The 13,472-nt window shown below is 34.7% G+C and overlaps 4 protein-coding genes across 9 annotated transcripts; 1 reads left to right on the top strand and 3 right to left on the bottom strand.

Annotated features, from left to right (window-relative positions):
- Positions 1–743: 743 nt before the first annotated feature.
- LOC110372363 (RNA polymerase II subunit A C-terminal domain phosphatase SSU72) lies at positions 744–2,150 on the bottom strand. Its single transcript, XM_021328995.3, has one exon. It carries the CDS (start codon positions 1,858–1,860, stop codon positions 1,282–1,284), a length of 579 nt encoding a protein of 192 aa, XP_021184670.1. The 5' UTR covers positions 1,861–2,150; the 3' UTR covers positions 744–1,281.
- Positions 2,151–3,554: 1,404 nt separating this feature from the next.
- Positions 3,555–5,363, top strand: LOC110372293 (large ribosomal subunit protein uL22m). The gene is made up of 3 exons (XM_021328907.3): positions 3,555–3,859; positions 4,664–4,877; positions 5,092–5,363. The coding sequence occupies exons 1-3, from the start codon at positions 3,683–3,685 to the stop codon at positions 5,310–5,312; spliced, it is 612 nt and encodes a 203-aa protein (XP_021184582.3). The 5' UTR covers positions 3,555–3,682; the 3' UTR covers positions 5,313–5,363.
- LOC110372292 (UDP-N-acetylglucosamine transporter) lies at positions 5,309–8,202 on the bottom strand. Of its 6 annotated transcripts, none has more exons than XM_021328904.3 (7): positions 7,981–8,202; positions 7,834–7,895; positions 7,410–7,598; positions 7,221–7,331; positions 6,898–7,112; positions 6,533–6,805; positions 5,309–6,234 (listed from the first exon to the last, which is right to left on the bottom strand). In XM_021328904.3, the coding sequence occupies exons 3-7, from the start codon at positions 7,468–7,470 to the stop codon at positions 5,872–5,874; spliced, it is 1,023 nt and encodes a 340-aa protein (XP_021184579.2). In that variant the 5' UTR covers positions 7,471–7,598; positions 7,834–7,895; positions 7,981–8,202; the 3' UTR covers positions 5,309–5,871. The 6 variants fall into 6 exon arrangements, with proteins under 6 accessions (XP_021184579.2, XP_021184581.1, XP_049696733.2 ...); XM_021328906.3 differs by having other exon boundaries at positions 7,410–7,558; XM_049840776.2 differs by lacking the exon at positions 7,834–7,895 and having other exon boundaries at positions 7,971–8,202.
- A 3,694-nt stretch (positions 8,203–11,896) lies between these two features.
- On the bottom strand, positions 11,897–12,953 carry LOC110372294 (cytochrome b-c1 complex subunit 8). Its single transcript, XM_021328908.3, has 2 exons — positions 12,707–12,953; positions 11,897–12,065 (listed from the first exon to the last, which is right to left on the bottom strand). Exons 1-2 carry the CDS (start codon positions 12,858–12,860, stop codon positions 11,971–11,973), a joined length of 249 nt encoding a protein of 82 aa, XP_021184583.1. The 5' UTR covers positions 12,861–12,953; the 3' UTR covers positions 11,897–11,970.
- Between the last annotated feature and the right edge of the window lie 519 nt (positions 12,954–13,472).

The raw sequence follows: 13,472 nt of genomic DNA, 5'->3' as shown, positions 1-13,472 counted from the left end.
TTGACCGGTTTTTTGAATTTTCAATTAAAAACTTATATTTTATAGCCGGTTTTTTAGATACGGGAAACCTAAGGTGGTTGGATTGGCTGCAACTGGGGGAGTCGTTCAGCAGTGATATTTTATAAGTAGGTATTCCTTTGGCAAAAATACCAATCCTTAAAAATCGATGCATAATTAGTTCTGTAATGAACAGATATCTTCACTCATTATGTGAAGAATCAATCTCAGACACGGAAATCGGTTTTTTGATTTTTCCATCTGATAATCCTACTCGCGGGCCGTTGTTTAGTTAAGACAGCCAAAAGCAGATTTACGAAAATCAGCAAATAGTATAGACGCCGGCAGGGGCCCGATTCTCCTAATAATGTCAAAATCGAATCGCAATATGATCGCAATAGCAGTTTTAACCATATCGGACATTCTGCTACTAATATAAGACCAATCGATGCGATTGGTCTGCTATTTTGGTGATTTTGGTCTATACGGTAGTTATTATTGAATGACAGAAAAGGATAAAAACTTTAATTCAAAGAAAAAATTGTGGAATGCCACATACGTTTCAATCGTAATTGGATTGCAGTCGAACGTAAATCGTATGTTGCTTAAGTAAAATCAGGAGAATCGGGCCCCAGGTCAACCTACCCGACTTCCAATCGAACATTAACCTTCCACTATTGTGATAAGGTTAAAAATCTATTGAAGAACATTTGGGATAGAAATTCGGAAAAAATGAATAAAATAAATATAAAAAACCTTTTTATCCTTTTATAAGAATGAAAACACACATTTACAGATAAATTCATTAATGAATATTATGGACATTTTTAGTCTTTATACATGGAACTTAAAATTTTATTCAGTTCACTATGGTAAGTGTATAAATATTTACAACAAGAATTGCTGCTCGAACAAACTTGTGTATGTAGTATAAAAGACAATAAATATTAACTCATGTGGATTTGCTTCAAACAGATCAAATTGTTTTTTAAATTAATGAACTGGTCACTTTATTGGTATACTAGCAGATAACTTGTTCAAAAACAATGTTACCTTTGCTTTACATATTGAGTTTTTATTCATTAAAAGATCAGGATTTTCTAAATCGAAATATAAACTTCTCGTAAAAATGCTTACAAAATGAGAAGGCATTGTGAGTATACATCAACATTTTTGAAAATATTAATCTGCTTATGAATACAGTGATAGTATAAATTATATTCACAGCATTGTCAATCATTTTTAAATTGGAAGCATATTTTTAAAATTAATTTGGCTGGTATGTTAGTAAAACATTATACAATTAAGAATTGGCCGGTGACATTTTCCTTCAAACTCATGCAAAAGTTCATCAATATCATTATCTAAATCGTCACTTTGAGCCATCTTTGTGACCATGTCACTTATTAAAAATGCACCAATGGTAGCTTCTTCGTGGTTATCTTGAATATCCATATTCACAACATGGACTGGTTGATTATAAACTGATCTTTTTGAACCAAACCATTCTATGACTTGATCGTATACTCTTTCCTCACAAGTTATTATAACATCAAACCGCTCAGTTGATATCTGGAACTTCTCTGGACAGGGTTTAATTCTTCTGTTCCTATCTAACATGTGCAGAATACCATTTTGTGTGTAGTAAACTTTATCCTTTTCCATTAAATCGTTATATATATCGTCATAAGGGACTCCAAATTCATAACAATTCGGTCGATCAGCAGATGCACCTGGTAACTTAACCTTTTCTCCTGTGCCATAAGACTTAACTTTAAAGCCTTTCTTCGCAAGAAATGCATGAGCTTCCATACTACGGTTCATGTTCGAGGAACATACAACCGCGATGTAAATATCGCACATTGTGTTTTAACAATATTTTTCAACTAAAGATTGACAAAATTAAAGAAAACATATTCATCAGCCTTCAGCTATATATTCGAACGAATTGTACAGGAGACTATTCGCATTTTTCACTATACTGTCTTTAGTTTACGTCACTCACAATAAATTCTCTTGTAGAATTTACGCCATACGCAATTTTACAAAACGCAGAGAAGTTTCTTTTAAAAAAATCCTCTGGCTCTTCAACAACAAAAATACGGAACAGTCGACATCGACATACCACAGATGTCATGTCACCAACAGCCAATTTTTTTGTAAGGTCAGCACACACGGCACATTTATGAGAGGATAGTCTATGGTATTTAACAGAGAATCGGAGTTTTTCTTTTTAGAATAAAATATATTGTTTCCAAGAACTCGTTCCGTGGCGTTGTACCTACTACGTTTAATATAATTTCTTTGACTACGTAACTAGGCTTTCCCTTAAATGCCAAAGCTAAAAAAATGTAATCTAATCTAATTTTCTCCCTTTATTCCATTGACTTGTTCTATTCCCTAATAGAATAATTAAAGAACACTATTCTGTAGTTGATAATTTACTGTGTAGTATGTACATATTTTATGTTTTTTTTGAATTAGCATAAGGAGATGGCCAAAAAAACACCCAGAATCGACAGGAACTTCATAGGTATGATAGGATTCAGTATAATTTATGGATTTTAAAAAGTATTTCAAATCATCTAAAAACCATGGGGTTCTCTTTTTATAACGTTTTTTCGATCAAGATTTTAGTTCACAAAAAAGTTTACTTTTACTATTTGATGTTCGTTAGAAGTTGAATGCAGACTCGTGATTGGACCGTTTTGCATTGCTAAGTCATTTGTTATATTTGACAATGTCACATGGCGCGATTTTCAAAGACAATTTCTCCAAAAACATTTCATAGCCAGTTGTGAAGGTTGCATGTAACTGCGAAACCTCTCCAAGTAGGTAAGGTCGGTGCTTAATCGTATCTGGAGTGGTTTAATACAAGATCTTTTAATCTCCAGGCAAACTCTGTAACTATGGGGATATTACCATTGGCTTATACAATGTTAGTGTACCTTGTTTTTTATGTGCCTTGATGTCAATAATCTTATAAATCAACATAAATTCAACATAACTTATTTTTGTGAAAATATGATATAGCTCCTATACCCCATGGATTTCAGGCTGGATTTTTTGGCACCATCAAAGGTCAATAATAATGAACCCATTGGTACCCATTTCGTTGCTGTCGATTCTGGGTTTTTTTTCTATGAAAATTTGGCCATCTCCTTTGCACCTCTGCATATAAATAAATATAGTTATAGTTAAAATACTTAAGCAACACTTAATACGTATCCAGTATGTAAGGATATAGTTAAGTTATAGTTAAGGAAATATTTGTAAGTATGTACTATGTCGAATTAGATATCTGTAATGGCAAAGTAACTATGCGAAATAAATACATTGATGACATGAAAGTTTCGTTACGCGAACTCAAAATTATATAACGTCGCGTCGGCGCATCGAGCTTCGTCGGCGTCGTTGATATTATAAACGGATGTCGGCGCCTACGTTCGTCAGAGCTCCATGTCCGCTAGTAGCTAAGAAAAAAAAACCCTCGTTATGACTGTCTAGTATGCGCTTTACTCTCTAGCTTACAGTAATCTGTGCATACTTTATCTGTGGTTGAATAAAATAAAAAACTAAACCTCGGATAATCTATGAGAATTGTTTTATTAGGTTATGTTATGTTACAGAATAGTGTTTAACTAATTACAAATTTGTTTCAACTACTTCTATATTAACTGGAAAAATGCATAAATTATTTAAGAATCTATGTCTCAGTAGCTCGAAAACAAATCTGACTAGGAATATACACAACAGCTCGACAGTCCTGGCATGGTCAAAATCAGATGTACCGCGAAGATTTCTCGAGTATAACAAGAAAATCTATCCTCCACAATCATCTGATGAAGAGCCAAGGCCAGCGGTGAGTACACCAGTTTACTAGGTGATGGACGGATTAAAATGTATAAGCTTTATCTCTCTAGTGTAGATATTCTTGTAAAAACTTATGCTTAATAAAAAATAAGTAACAGGCTAACGTATGAGATATTGTTGTTAAAAGGCAGGATTTATGAGAATTCTTAATACATGCACGCCCTGAAACAATATGTCTCTTAATGTAATAAAACATTTATGATTATTATATTATTTAGAATTCGGTTCCGATGAAAGCATACAAAAAAGCAGTACAAAATAATGTCTTAATAATATAATGAGTTATACTTATTGATAATAAATCTACCACCATGGGACTACAAAGTCCCAGATTTCTCTAAGGTGAACGTGGGGCTAAAGCCAACACGTCGAAGCCCTTTTGAGATAGTGTTAAAGAAATGGTGGAGTGCACATGGATAATAGTTATTATTATTCAATCTTGATGTCAAATCTTCTCAATATTTCGCTGCATTGCTTTTATCTTGTTCCTGAAATAATAAGAACATATATATTGCCAAAAATTTTGTTGCATATGAATTGTAAAGTATACTGCCAAAACTGCCATTTATATTTAAATATGTATGCTTGTCTAATAAGTAGAAGATGATCAGTTTATGCTAGCACCCATAGCACAAACAACTAGCATCACTAGCTTAATTTGGAGTCTCAACCAACAGTGTATAAAAGTTGTGCCAATATTATATCATACTATTAACCAATATATCAACTAATATAAAAATTTAAGAAGTAACAATAATTAGTACACAATGATTTACTAAGTGTTTATTTTTAGTTTGTATGTCATCAGAAGACCAATATAAAGTATAGTCCTGAGAAGCTGTGGTATATTGCTAGTTTTGTCAGAGGAATGACAGTAGATGAGGCTGTAAAACAACTCAGCTTTGTTAATAAAAAAGGAGCAATATTTGTCAAGGAAGCCATACTTGAAGCTCAAGAATTAGCTGTAAAAGAGCATAATGTAGAATTTAGGAGCAATTTGTGGATTGGTAAGTAAATAACTCAAAAGCCTCAACAACTCTCCAAGTATTGATTAAAGTCACTTTGCTACCACTTCCCAAATACACCCATATTTTATGTTTTTGAAATAGCTTTATTTACACCTCTCCTCTGCATATAAATAAATATAGTTATAGTTAAAATACTTTAGCAATTAAATAACCAAGTTCACCTATGTTACAACAATGCATCTTCCTGTTTCAGCTGAATCATTTTCTGGTCAAGGAATGGTGATTAAAGGAATAAGAAGACATGCAAGGGGACGTATGGGAGAAGTGAGATACCAATTCAGTCATTATTTTGTAAGATTGGAGGAAGGAAAGCCACCTGCAGACTATTACAAACGGAGTCCACTAACTCCTCAACAACAACTTGCTAATTGGCTGGAACAAATGAGGAAGAGAAAGATTATAAATTCATATTAAGTTGAAAATAATTTATTAACATATTTACTTATAAATATAAGATAGCATAGATTCTGCTTTTGATTCATATTTAATTCTTACTTACCATCATGAAAATATTTTAAATGCCATTTGACATTTTATAAAACTTAATTAGCAAAACAATCATAATTAACTTATTATAGTTATGTACCAAAAATAGGTTTGTTATTTCACAAATTGATTATGAATTGATTATTATTTATAATTATAAAATAATTTGTATTGCTAAAATGTTAAGTATCCATTGTGAAAATATCAGCTACAAACTCAGCCACTGCTTATCATAGCATTTTTGAACATTTCCTGTTTAGGGATGTTTAAAAAATCCTTGACTAATACTCGAATAAATTCATTGTTTTTAGCGGTTCCTATCAAAATTAATAATTTATACTTGCTAGGGTACACTTTATATTACCCTGATCATTCTTAATGAATATCTATTTGTAAGTCTTATGAAAATAGGCAAGCTTATTATAAACAAGCACTGATAAAATACTTTAAATAAAAAGGACTTAATTTAAGTAAAGCACAGAAATGATCATACATTTAGAGACGTCCTTGGCTCAGGTTTCTTGGGTACATAACCATATAGGAAAATTGAGACGATAACAAACAGTGTGCCAACAGCAAACTGTACAGTGAGGTTAAAATCAAATATGTAAATTGATGCTATGCAGGAAATGATGATTGCAACAGATGTTGCAAAACCTTTTAGTATATTATCTGCATATTTGACAACTACAGCAACTATAAGGCCTCCCGCTGCTTGTAATATGACTAGATACCAAACAAAACCATCAAAGCCTTTAAGCAAATTATTTTGAGTTCCTTCATTTACAAGATAAGTAATGGTTCCAAATGGTAAAGACAGTAAACTCAACTGTACATTTCTCATCCACACCTGAAACAAGTAAACAAAATGAATTGAAGTCATTACAAACACATCTTTTGTTCTTTCATAACATATAAACATGTTGGCCCTGAGCTCATTCTTATGTTAAATAATATGTAAATTGAAACTGTTAGTGAACATTAATTAAATAGAAGTAAATAACAGGCTAGAATACTCATTGAAATAGTGTTAGACTAAACTAAGCTAACTAAGTAATTGTACACTTTGTAGCCCCATTATTATTAGTTAAAAAGAAACAAATTTTTAATTTAGGAACAGCATTTCATTTTGAGAGAAATTAACTTACAGAAATGTCAGATTCTTTTAGTACTTTTTCAAAGTATATTCCTGCAAAACCAGATATAAAGCAAGCTGCCAATGCTGCACTAAATCCTAATATTTTGGACTGCTCTGGTAAATGTGGTTTAGCGACATTTGTTTTTTCAGTAGAGGACAGCTGTACAAGAGCTACTCCAGCTGCTAAAATTGCTAATGCAAACCACTGCCACTTCTTGAGCTGTCTTTTCAATACAAGAACAGCAAAAAATGCTGTTGTCAGTATCTTTAGTTGATATGTGACCTGAAAATAACATATTTAGGTTTTAGAATTATAGTTAGGCTTCATTATTAAGTTCTTTATGTGCTTTCAAAGTCAAAGTCAAATTGTTTTACCTGGTAAGTGGCTGCATCTAAGTTAGATGCTGACACATAAAGCAAATTATTTTGTACAATATATAAAAATGATGGCACACAGACTCGTAATGTGTCTCTGACATTTAATATTACTACACTGTACATTGAGTGTGCACCTTTTTCAACACCACCAGACTCTTGCATAACAAGGCACACACATATGACTAATTTAAATACTTCTGCCATTAAAACGGCTGAAAAGAAATACATAATTGATTAGCCATGTTGCTGATAAGCGTGAATTTAAACTCAATGATAAACAAATTATACTGTGTATAATCATAAAATACATAATACTTTACCTGCTGCAGATGAAAACATTTCCACATCTCTTGTGCGAGCATATCGCATACTTAGACCTAATGCTGCATTTTGCAATGTCAATATCACCAAGCTTACATATTTTATATAGCCTGAAAATAGCATTACTTAATTATTTCTGGAGCCAATTTAGCAATGTTTGACAACGGTTTCTTAAAAAATATTTTTACCATAATTATTCACTCTTCTGTTGTGTGCATAGGATTGTGCTTTTTTTGAGTCACCGTCCATATCTTCTTCAATATTTAGTTGTGTGTCAACAACTGCCTGCTCCTGTGCGATGTCCGCTCAACAACTTCCCCAACAAGATCTGTGTTTACTGAAGGTTCTCCAATTGAGTCAGTAGACTTCATAGGAAGCTTATGAAAAGGAATTTTTTTAATAAAACAACTAAAGATAAGTAATATGATAATCTCAACACAAAATTGATTTTAGTTAAGATATCTAATTACATTGCTTTTAAATTCTAATTAGGGATACAAACTGATCACAAGTTAAAAGTATTTCGATAGCAGATTGTAACGATAATATTCACTGATTAATTATTACTTATTATTAAACTACAGAATTAAACACATAAGTGAAAGTACTTACAACAACGTTAACATTTTGTTAATTGACTAAATTGTTATATTAAGTTTGTAAGTTGAAGATACCTGGGTAAATAAAATTATGTTAATCCACTAAGTTTAAATTGTTAACATGTTAATAAATTATAAAGAAATATAAACCTAATATTACCAGTTCCCGTAGGGCCACATAAACATTAAAAAATCCACTGAAGATACTAATTCATTTGAAATCGCTTTGGAGTTGCGCTATTTCATTGAAAAATTCGATTAAAATGTAATTATATATCTTGTATAAGTTAGGTTCACAATCACAATAAAATTTTATTGTTGACGTCGGCACGGCAAGCAAAGCCAATGAACTGTTGACGTTCGGCCACAGAGTGTAAAGCCAGAAACACATTATTGACACCCGACGCGACGTGCATCGTTCACGATTTGTAATATTGCTTAATGTTATCATAGGTCAAGGGCCGCAAAGTTTAAAGTATTATAACGCTAGTCTTGTCCATTCCAAAATGTTTTCATGAAGCCGCACTCGCATCTCTACCTCTACCAGTGCAGGCATTTTCTCGTACTCGATTTTCAACGTGTTAAGAATTTGCTCTTAATGTCACCCACCTCTATTGAATGTTTTGTTTAGGCCAGTGGTTGTTAACCTTTTTGACCACTTTAACTAAAGGCTTGTGTTTAAACACCACCCAAAAAAGTACCTATTTTACTACCAAAAAAATTCTAAACGGTTACCAAAATGGATAAATGGTCACCAAATAACGTTTCCAAAAATATTATTAGGTAAAACCATTTTTTCGTATTATTGACTACTAAAAAAATATATGGACGCCTTTAAAATACACTTTAGACCAAATATTATATATTGTCACTACTTAGATGTTACCAATTATGTAATACCATGACTCCTAACTTGGTCATTTTTGTTAGACTAAAAAAGCTAACGATCGCTAGAATATTTCCCAAATACCAATTAATATACTGGGGTTCCCAAACGTACGTCGCTTATTTATTGTTATATGAATTTGTGTGTAACTCAGTAGGAAAATGTAAGCACGCAACATGCAGCAAGCATGGCTTCTGTCACGGCTCCGGCGCTGCGGGGCCCCGGCGGTCCCATGCGAGCTTATCGTCGCAGATGGTTTTCACGCTCACCACCGCAGCTTCGGCTTGCTGGCCAGCTCTGCCGGCCAGCCTCAGCCGCGCCCCTCTGCGCCTACGCGGTTTTGAATTGCACTCTAGGGGTAGGGTACACAAGACTACGTGGAGTCGGTTTTGCAGCGATTCGTTTTCGTCACTAACTTTGATTTTGGTAGTAATATTAATCTTTTAGTTGGATAGAATTTGGTGACCATTAATCCATTTTGGGAACCAAAAATAATATTTGTGCGAGATTTGCGATTTTTCTGATGTTATTTTATTTTTTTTGGATCATAATATTATATACTTTAGTGCCCTTTTAATAAAGTCAATTTTTTTTTTTGGAGTGGTTTATTTTATTTGGTGCCTCATCTTAGAGTCTTAAAAATATTTTTGGTGATCGCCTAAATTATACCCTTAACGAAAGTTTGTCTTGCCGGGGACCACCTCATCGGTTTACCTAAATTAGCACTCATTTCTTTATTATTTATCAAAAAATAATCTGAATTTTTGGGTCAGTTCTACTCAAAGCTAAACGCCTGTCGGCAGTTGTGTTGGCAAGCAAATGCAAATAAAGAAAAACTTGCCTATGTAGTTTCCAAATGCGCGAAATTTTTATCGGACTTAAACGAAATATTACGTATAATGTAGCCCAAACGTACTTAACGTTTTGTTTGTTGAAAAATGTCAAAAAAGGGTATATAGTTCCTGAATACGCGAGCGAAGCGAGCGCGAAATTTTTATCTGACTTCAACCAAATATTACGTTAAATTTAGCCCAAACGTACTTAACTTTTTGTTTGTTGACAAATGTCAAAATAAGGGCACATAGTTTCTGAACACGCGAGCGAAGCGAGCGCGAAATTTTATCGGACATCAACCAAATATTACGTAAAATTTTGCCCAAACGTACTTAACTTTTTGTTTGTTGACAAATGCATAAATAAGGGCACACAGTTTCTGAATACGCGAAGTTAGATAACGTATAGCAACGTCGCGAAGCTAAGCTTCGCGGACCACTTGGAATGCCTCCAGGGACCACCAGTGGTCCGCGGACCACCGGTTAAGAACCACTGGTTTAGGCGCTTTCTAGATGTCAATAAAATTGCACAATATTACGTTAAGCCCCCAGTACGCATTGGCTTGTGTTGGGCCAAGCTTTCCAATGCATGGCTCATTGCTGCCTGGCAAACCTCTTGCGATGGACGTCGAAGTAACTAAGGCTGCGGCTATTTATTTGTATACTATAGGGCCCCGATTCTCCTAAGTTAATAATGTCAAAATCGAATAGAAATCGAATCGCAATATGATCGTAATAGCAGTTTTAACCATATCGGGCATTCTGCTACTATTAAAAGACTAATCCTATTCGATTGACATTTGATTGGTGTACGATTGGTCTGCTATTTTGATGATTTTGGTCTATACGGTAGTTTGCTGTACAATCATCTTGCAATCGTAATTCATTTGCAGACAAAATGATTCATTATTGAATGACAGAAAAGGATAAAAACGTTTATTTCAAAGAAAAAATAGCGGAATGCCACATACGCTTCAATCGTAATCGAGTCGGGAATGGATCTCAGTCGAATCGAGTCGAACGTCAATCGAATGGCGCTTAAGTAAAATTAGGAGAATCTGGCCCCAGTACTATATTTATTTTTACACGCAATACAAAAGTCTACTATCCTCAGCGGCCGGAGACGAACTAAACATTGGCCGAATGTGTAAACACCATAGGCCACGCTGGGCCACGATTCCTTTGATGTGTGCCCAAAAAACCGACAACTCGCCGAATGCACGCGAAACATTGACAAACGTGCACCAATACCCCGTGTTCACATTGGTAATGGCGTGTATTGGCCACGCTTGGGCCAATGTGTACTGGGGTCTTTACGCATTGTGCAGCCCAGTCTCGACGTTGACGGTATTAAGGCCTATTCAGACCTAAGCGGATTCGCTACCGTCTGCGGCAGAGAAAACCCTGTGGGTATGCGGTAATATTACTGTTCACACCAAAACGGATTTCGCTATCCTTGTGGGTAGAATAACGCGCGGTAGTCGAGTTTCGCTCAGAGAGATAAGAAATTTTCGCGGAGTGAGGGGCGGGATGTACTTCTACCCACAGCGGCAGTGAATATCGCTCAGGTCGCTCTAGCCGCGGCACTTGATACTACATACCTGAGCGAACCCCGCGCGGTACGTACCTCTACCCACAGCGGCAGCGAATATCGCTCAGGTTTGAATAGGCCTTTAATGTTACACCCCTGTCACCCGTGCCTGAGAGGGCACGTAAAGACCCGAGACGGTGTCCACAAATGCTACTCAATTGCAGTTTCAGTTATAATACTACGTCAGAGGCCGTTAGGCCGGATTTGAGAAAGGCTCGTTAGAAGCTAAGCTACCTACTTTTGGATTTATTAGCTTATGCTGACTTTTGCCACCATATTATAAGGTAGTGGTGGTAAACCAGACTGAAGACGTCTTGGTTAGTTACAGTACTTATGATACTTTAAGCTGATTTAAAGGAAGTACAAAAGCCGATACTTGTTTGATACCACGTTTTATAATAAGAGGGTTGGAGTTCTGGTTGATAAGCATGTCGGTTAGTCACTAATAAGTAGGTACTATGTAGTCATTATTACTCAAGTTAGAGTTAAGCTACTTCAAAACTTTAAGAACGTGTACTTCATTTTGTCAAGCAATTCATGAACTCTACATTGTGTAGCAGTTTTGGATGTTTGTATGTGTATAGACGTATAGCCAGTTTGGCTTTGACTGTACCAGTAAGCATTGGAAGTAAATTTTTAGTAAACCCCCATGGTAATGGTCTGTGGCTAATAACGGAAGCAGTTCCCCCAGGCTGTGAGATGCAGCTAAGTACAATCTGTACAATTTACATCACAGTCTCTCAAATCTGGTTATTAAAATAATATCTGTGCTTTTACATACTTTTAATTAACAACTAAAACATAAATATTGAAATATTGTTGCTTAAATAATACATCTATTTATTGATCATTTTCAAAATCAGCAGGATTCTTGCGTGCTAGACGAGTATGTTCTCGTTCAGTTCCCTCGTAGACTAAGTAACCAATGATGAAGGCTGAAAAAAGGAAATAAATTCATATATAGTTATCGGCACAGATATTGAGCTCTCGGCCGAAGAGTGGGGATCGCTTTGCGCACTGTACACATAAGGCAATAAACCAATAAATCGCTTCTGGAAGGTGAAGGTCATAGCCCAATATCCGTGCTGATAACTATAACTTGTTCATACACAATTAAAAAATAATGTAATAACCTAACAAAATTTTGCTTTATTGTTTTATAGTATTAGTTGGCAAAAAGAAATCAGAAAATTGTTGATTTTAAAAATGCTTATTCCTTTTATTGATTTCTAGGGTTCTGTAACCAAAAGGGTAAAACGGAGCTCTATTACTAAGATTTTAGATTATTGTCAATGATTTTCAATGTAACTTACTTCAAATTCCAATATTAAGAAACTACTTTTTAGTAACAGGTTTGTAGGGATAACTACACAAACAACAAGAGCTTAAGATATTTTGCCACTTCCTTATATTAGGACAGTGATAAAAATTCACTAATTGGAGACCTCTAGTTACAATGATGATTACACTACTAAACTTTGCATGAAACCCATCCCAGTTGTTGCATAATTGTCAGACTCAATAAAGCTTTCTGAATATGCACTATATCTTGATCTTATTTAGTTTTAATACTTACGTGGGGCCCACTTGAAGACGCTTTCGCGGAATCTGCGGAATATATTGGGCAATCCAACAGAAACAGCATTAGCGTAAGCACGTTGTTCATGGGGCGATAGCTTGTAAGTTATCAATCCTCGGATTTTAGCAAGTTCCCCAAAGTGCTTGCCCATTTTTATATTGACTTAATTCACTCTAAACGTTGAATTATATAATCGCTTGTCTACTACTTACATGCATGCAGTAAGTAAAATACTCAAGTGTCAAAAATGTCAATGAATGACAGTCATGACAATTGACAGATTCAAATAGATAGGATAGACTCAAAAACTACTGGACCGATTTTAAATATTCTTTCACCATTAGAAAGCTATATTATCTGCGAGTCTGCGAGTAACATAGGCTACATTTTATCCCGTTGCGGGCAGTAGCTCCCACGGGACGCGGGTGAAACCGCGGGAAAACGGCTAGTAATGTAATATAAACTAAAAGTTAATCTAATCTAATATTTTAGAATTCATTTAAAAAACCGCGACCGCCTCATCCCACCTTTAGTGATGGTGGGGAGATTAGATGTGGTCTTCGGAACCGTTTGTAAGTAAGACCTTTTCCTTTACCTAAATACAGTCGTCTAATTAGGTTTGTCTAATTAGATGTCTTAATGATTTAATGAAACCTACCTTCCTAAATGCGATTACATTTGTCTGAATTTAGTAAAGGAAGACGACTGAATTTAGTCAAGTGTAATAAGGAGTTCTATCGATACTATTTTTTGCACCACGTTA

This window comes from Helicoverpa armigera, chromosome 10, assembly GCF_030705265.1.
Source record: "Helicoverpa armigera isolate CAAS_96S chromosome 10, ASM3070526v1, whole genome shotgun sequence".
NCBI classification, from domain to species: Eukaryota; Metazoa; Arthropoda; class Insecta; order Lepidoptera; family Noctuidae; genus Helicoverpa; species Helicoverpa armigera.
This window is presented reverse-complemented; position numbering and strand designations above follow the sequence as displayed.

What these genes read in the sequence shown, in the direction of transcription:
- LOC110372363 (XM_021328995.3), bottom strand. Translation starts at nt 1,860, where the DNA reads ATGTGCGATATTTACATCGCGGTTGTATGTTCCTCGAACATGAACCGT.
- LOC110372293 (XM_021328907.3), top strand. Translation starts at nt 3,683, where the DNA reads ATGCATAAATTATTTAAGAATCTATGTCTCAGTAGCTCGAAAACAAAT. An exon ending in ATGAAGAGCCAAGGCCAGCG is followed by an intron (nt 3,860 to 4,663) that starts GTGAGTACACCA and finishes GTTTATTTTTAG; the next exon opens with TTTGTATGTCATCAGAAGAC. An exon ending in TAGGAGCAATTTGTGGATTG is followed by an intron (nt 4,878 to 5,091) that starts GTAAGTAAATAA and finishes TTCCTGTTTCAG; the next exon opens with CTGAATCATTTTCTGGTCAA.
- LOC110372292 (XM_049840776.2), bottom strand. Translation starts at nt 7,470, where the DNA reads ATGGACGGTGACTCAAAAAAAGCACAATCCTATGCACACAACAGAAGA. An exon ending in CAGAAGAGTGAATAATTATG is followed by an intron (nt 7,332 to 7,409) that starts GTAAAAATATTT and finishes TGCTATTTTCAG; the next exon opens with GCTATATAAAATATGTAAGC. An exon ending in TAAAAGAATCTGACATTTCT is followed by an intron (nt 6,235 to 6,532) that starts GTAAGTTAATTT and finishes TACTTGTTTCAG; the next exon opens with GTGTGGATGAGAAATGTACA.
- LOC110372294 (XM_021328908.3), bottom strand. Translation starts at nt 12,860, where the DNA reads ATGGGCAAGCACTTTGGGGAACTTGCTAAAATCCGAGGATTGATAACT. An exon ending in CGTCTTCAAGTGGGCCCCAC is followed by an intron (nt 12,066 to 12,706) that starts GTAAGTATTAAA and finishes TCCTTTTTTCAG; the next exon opens with CCTTCATCATTGGTTACTTA.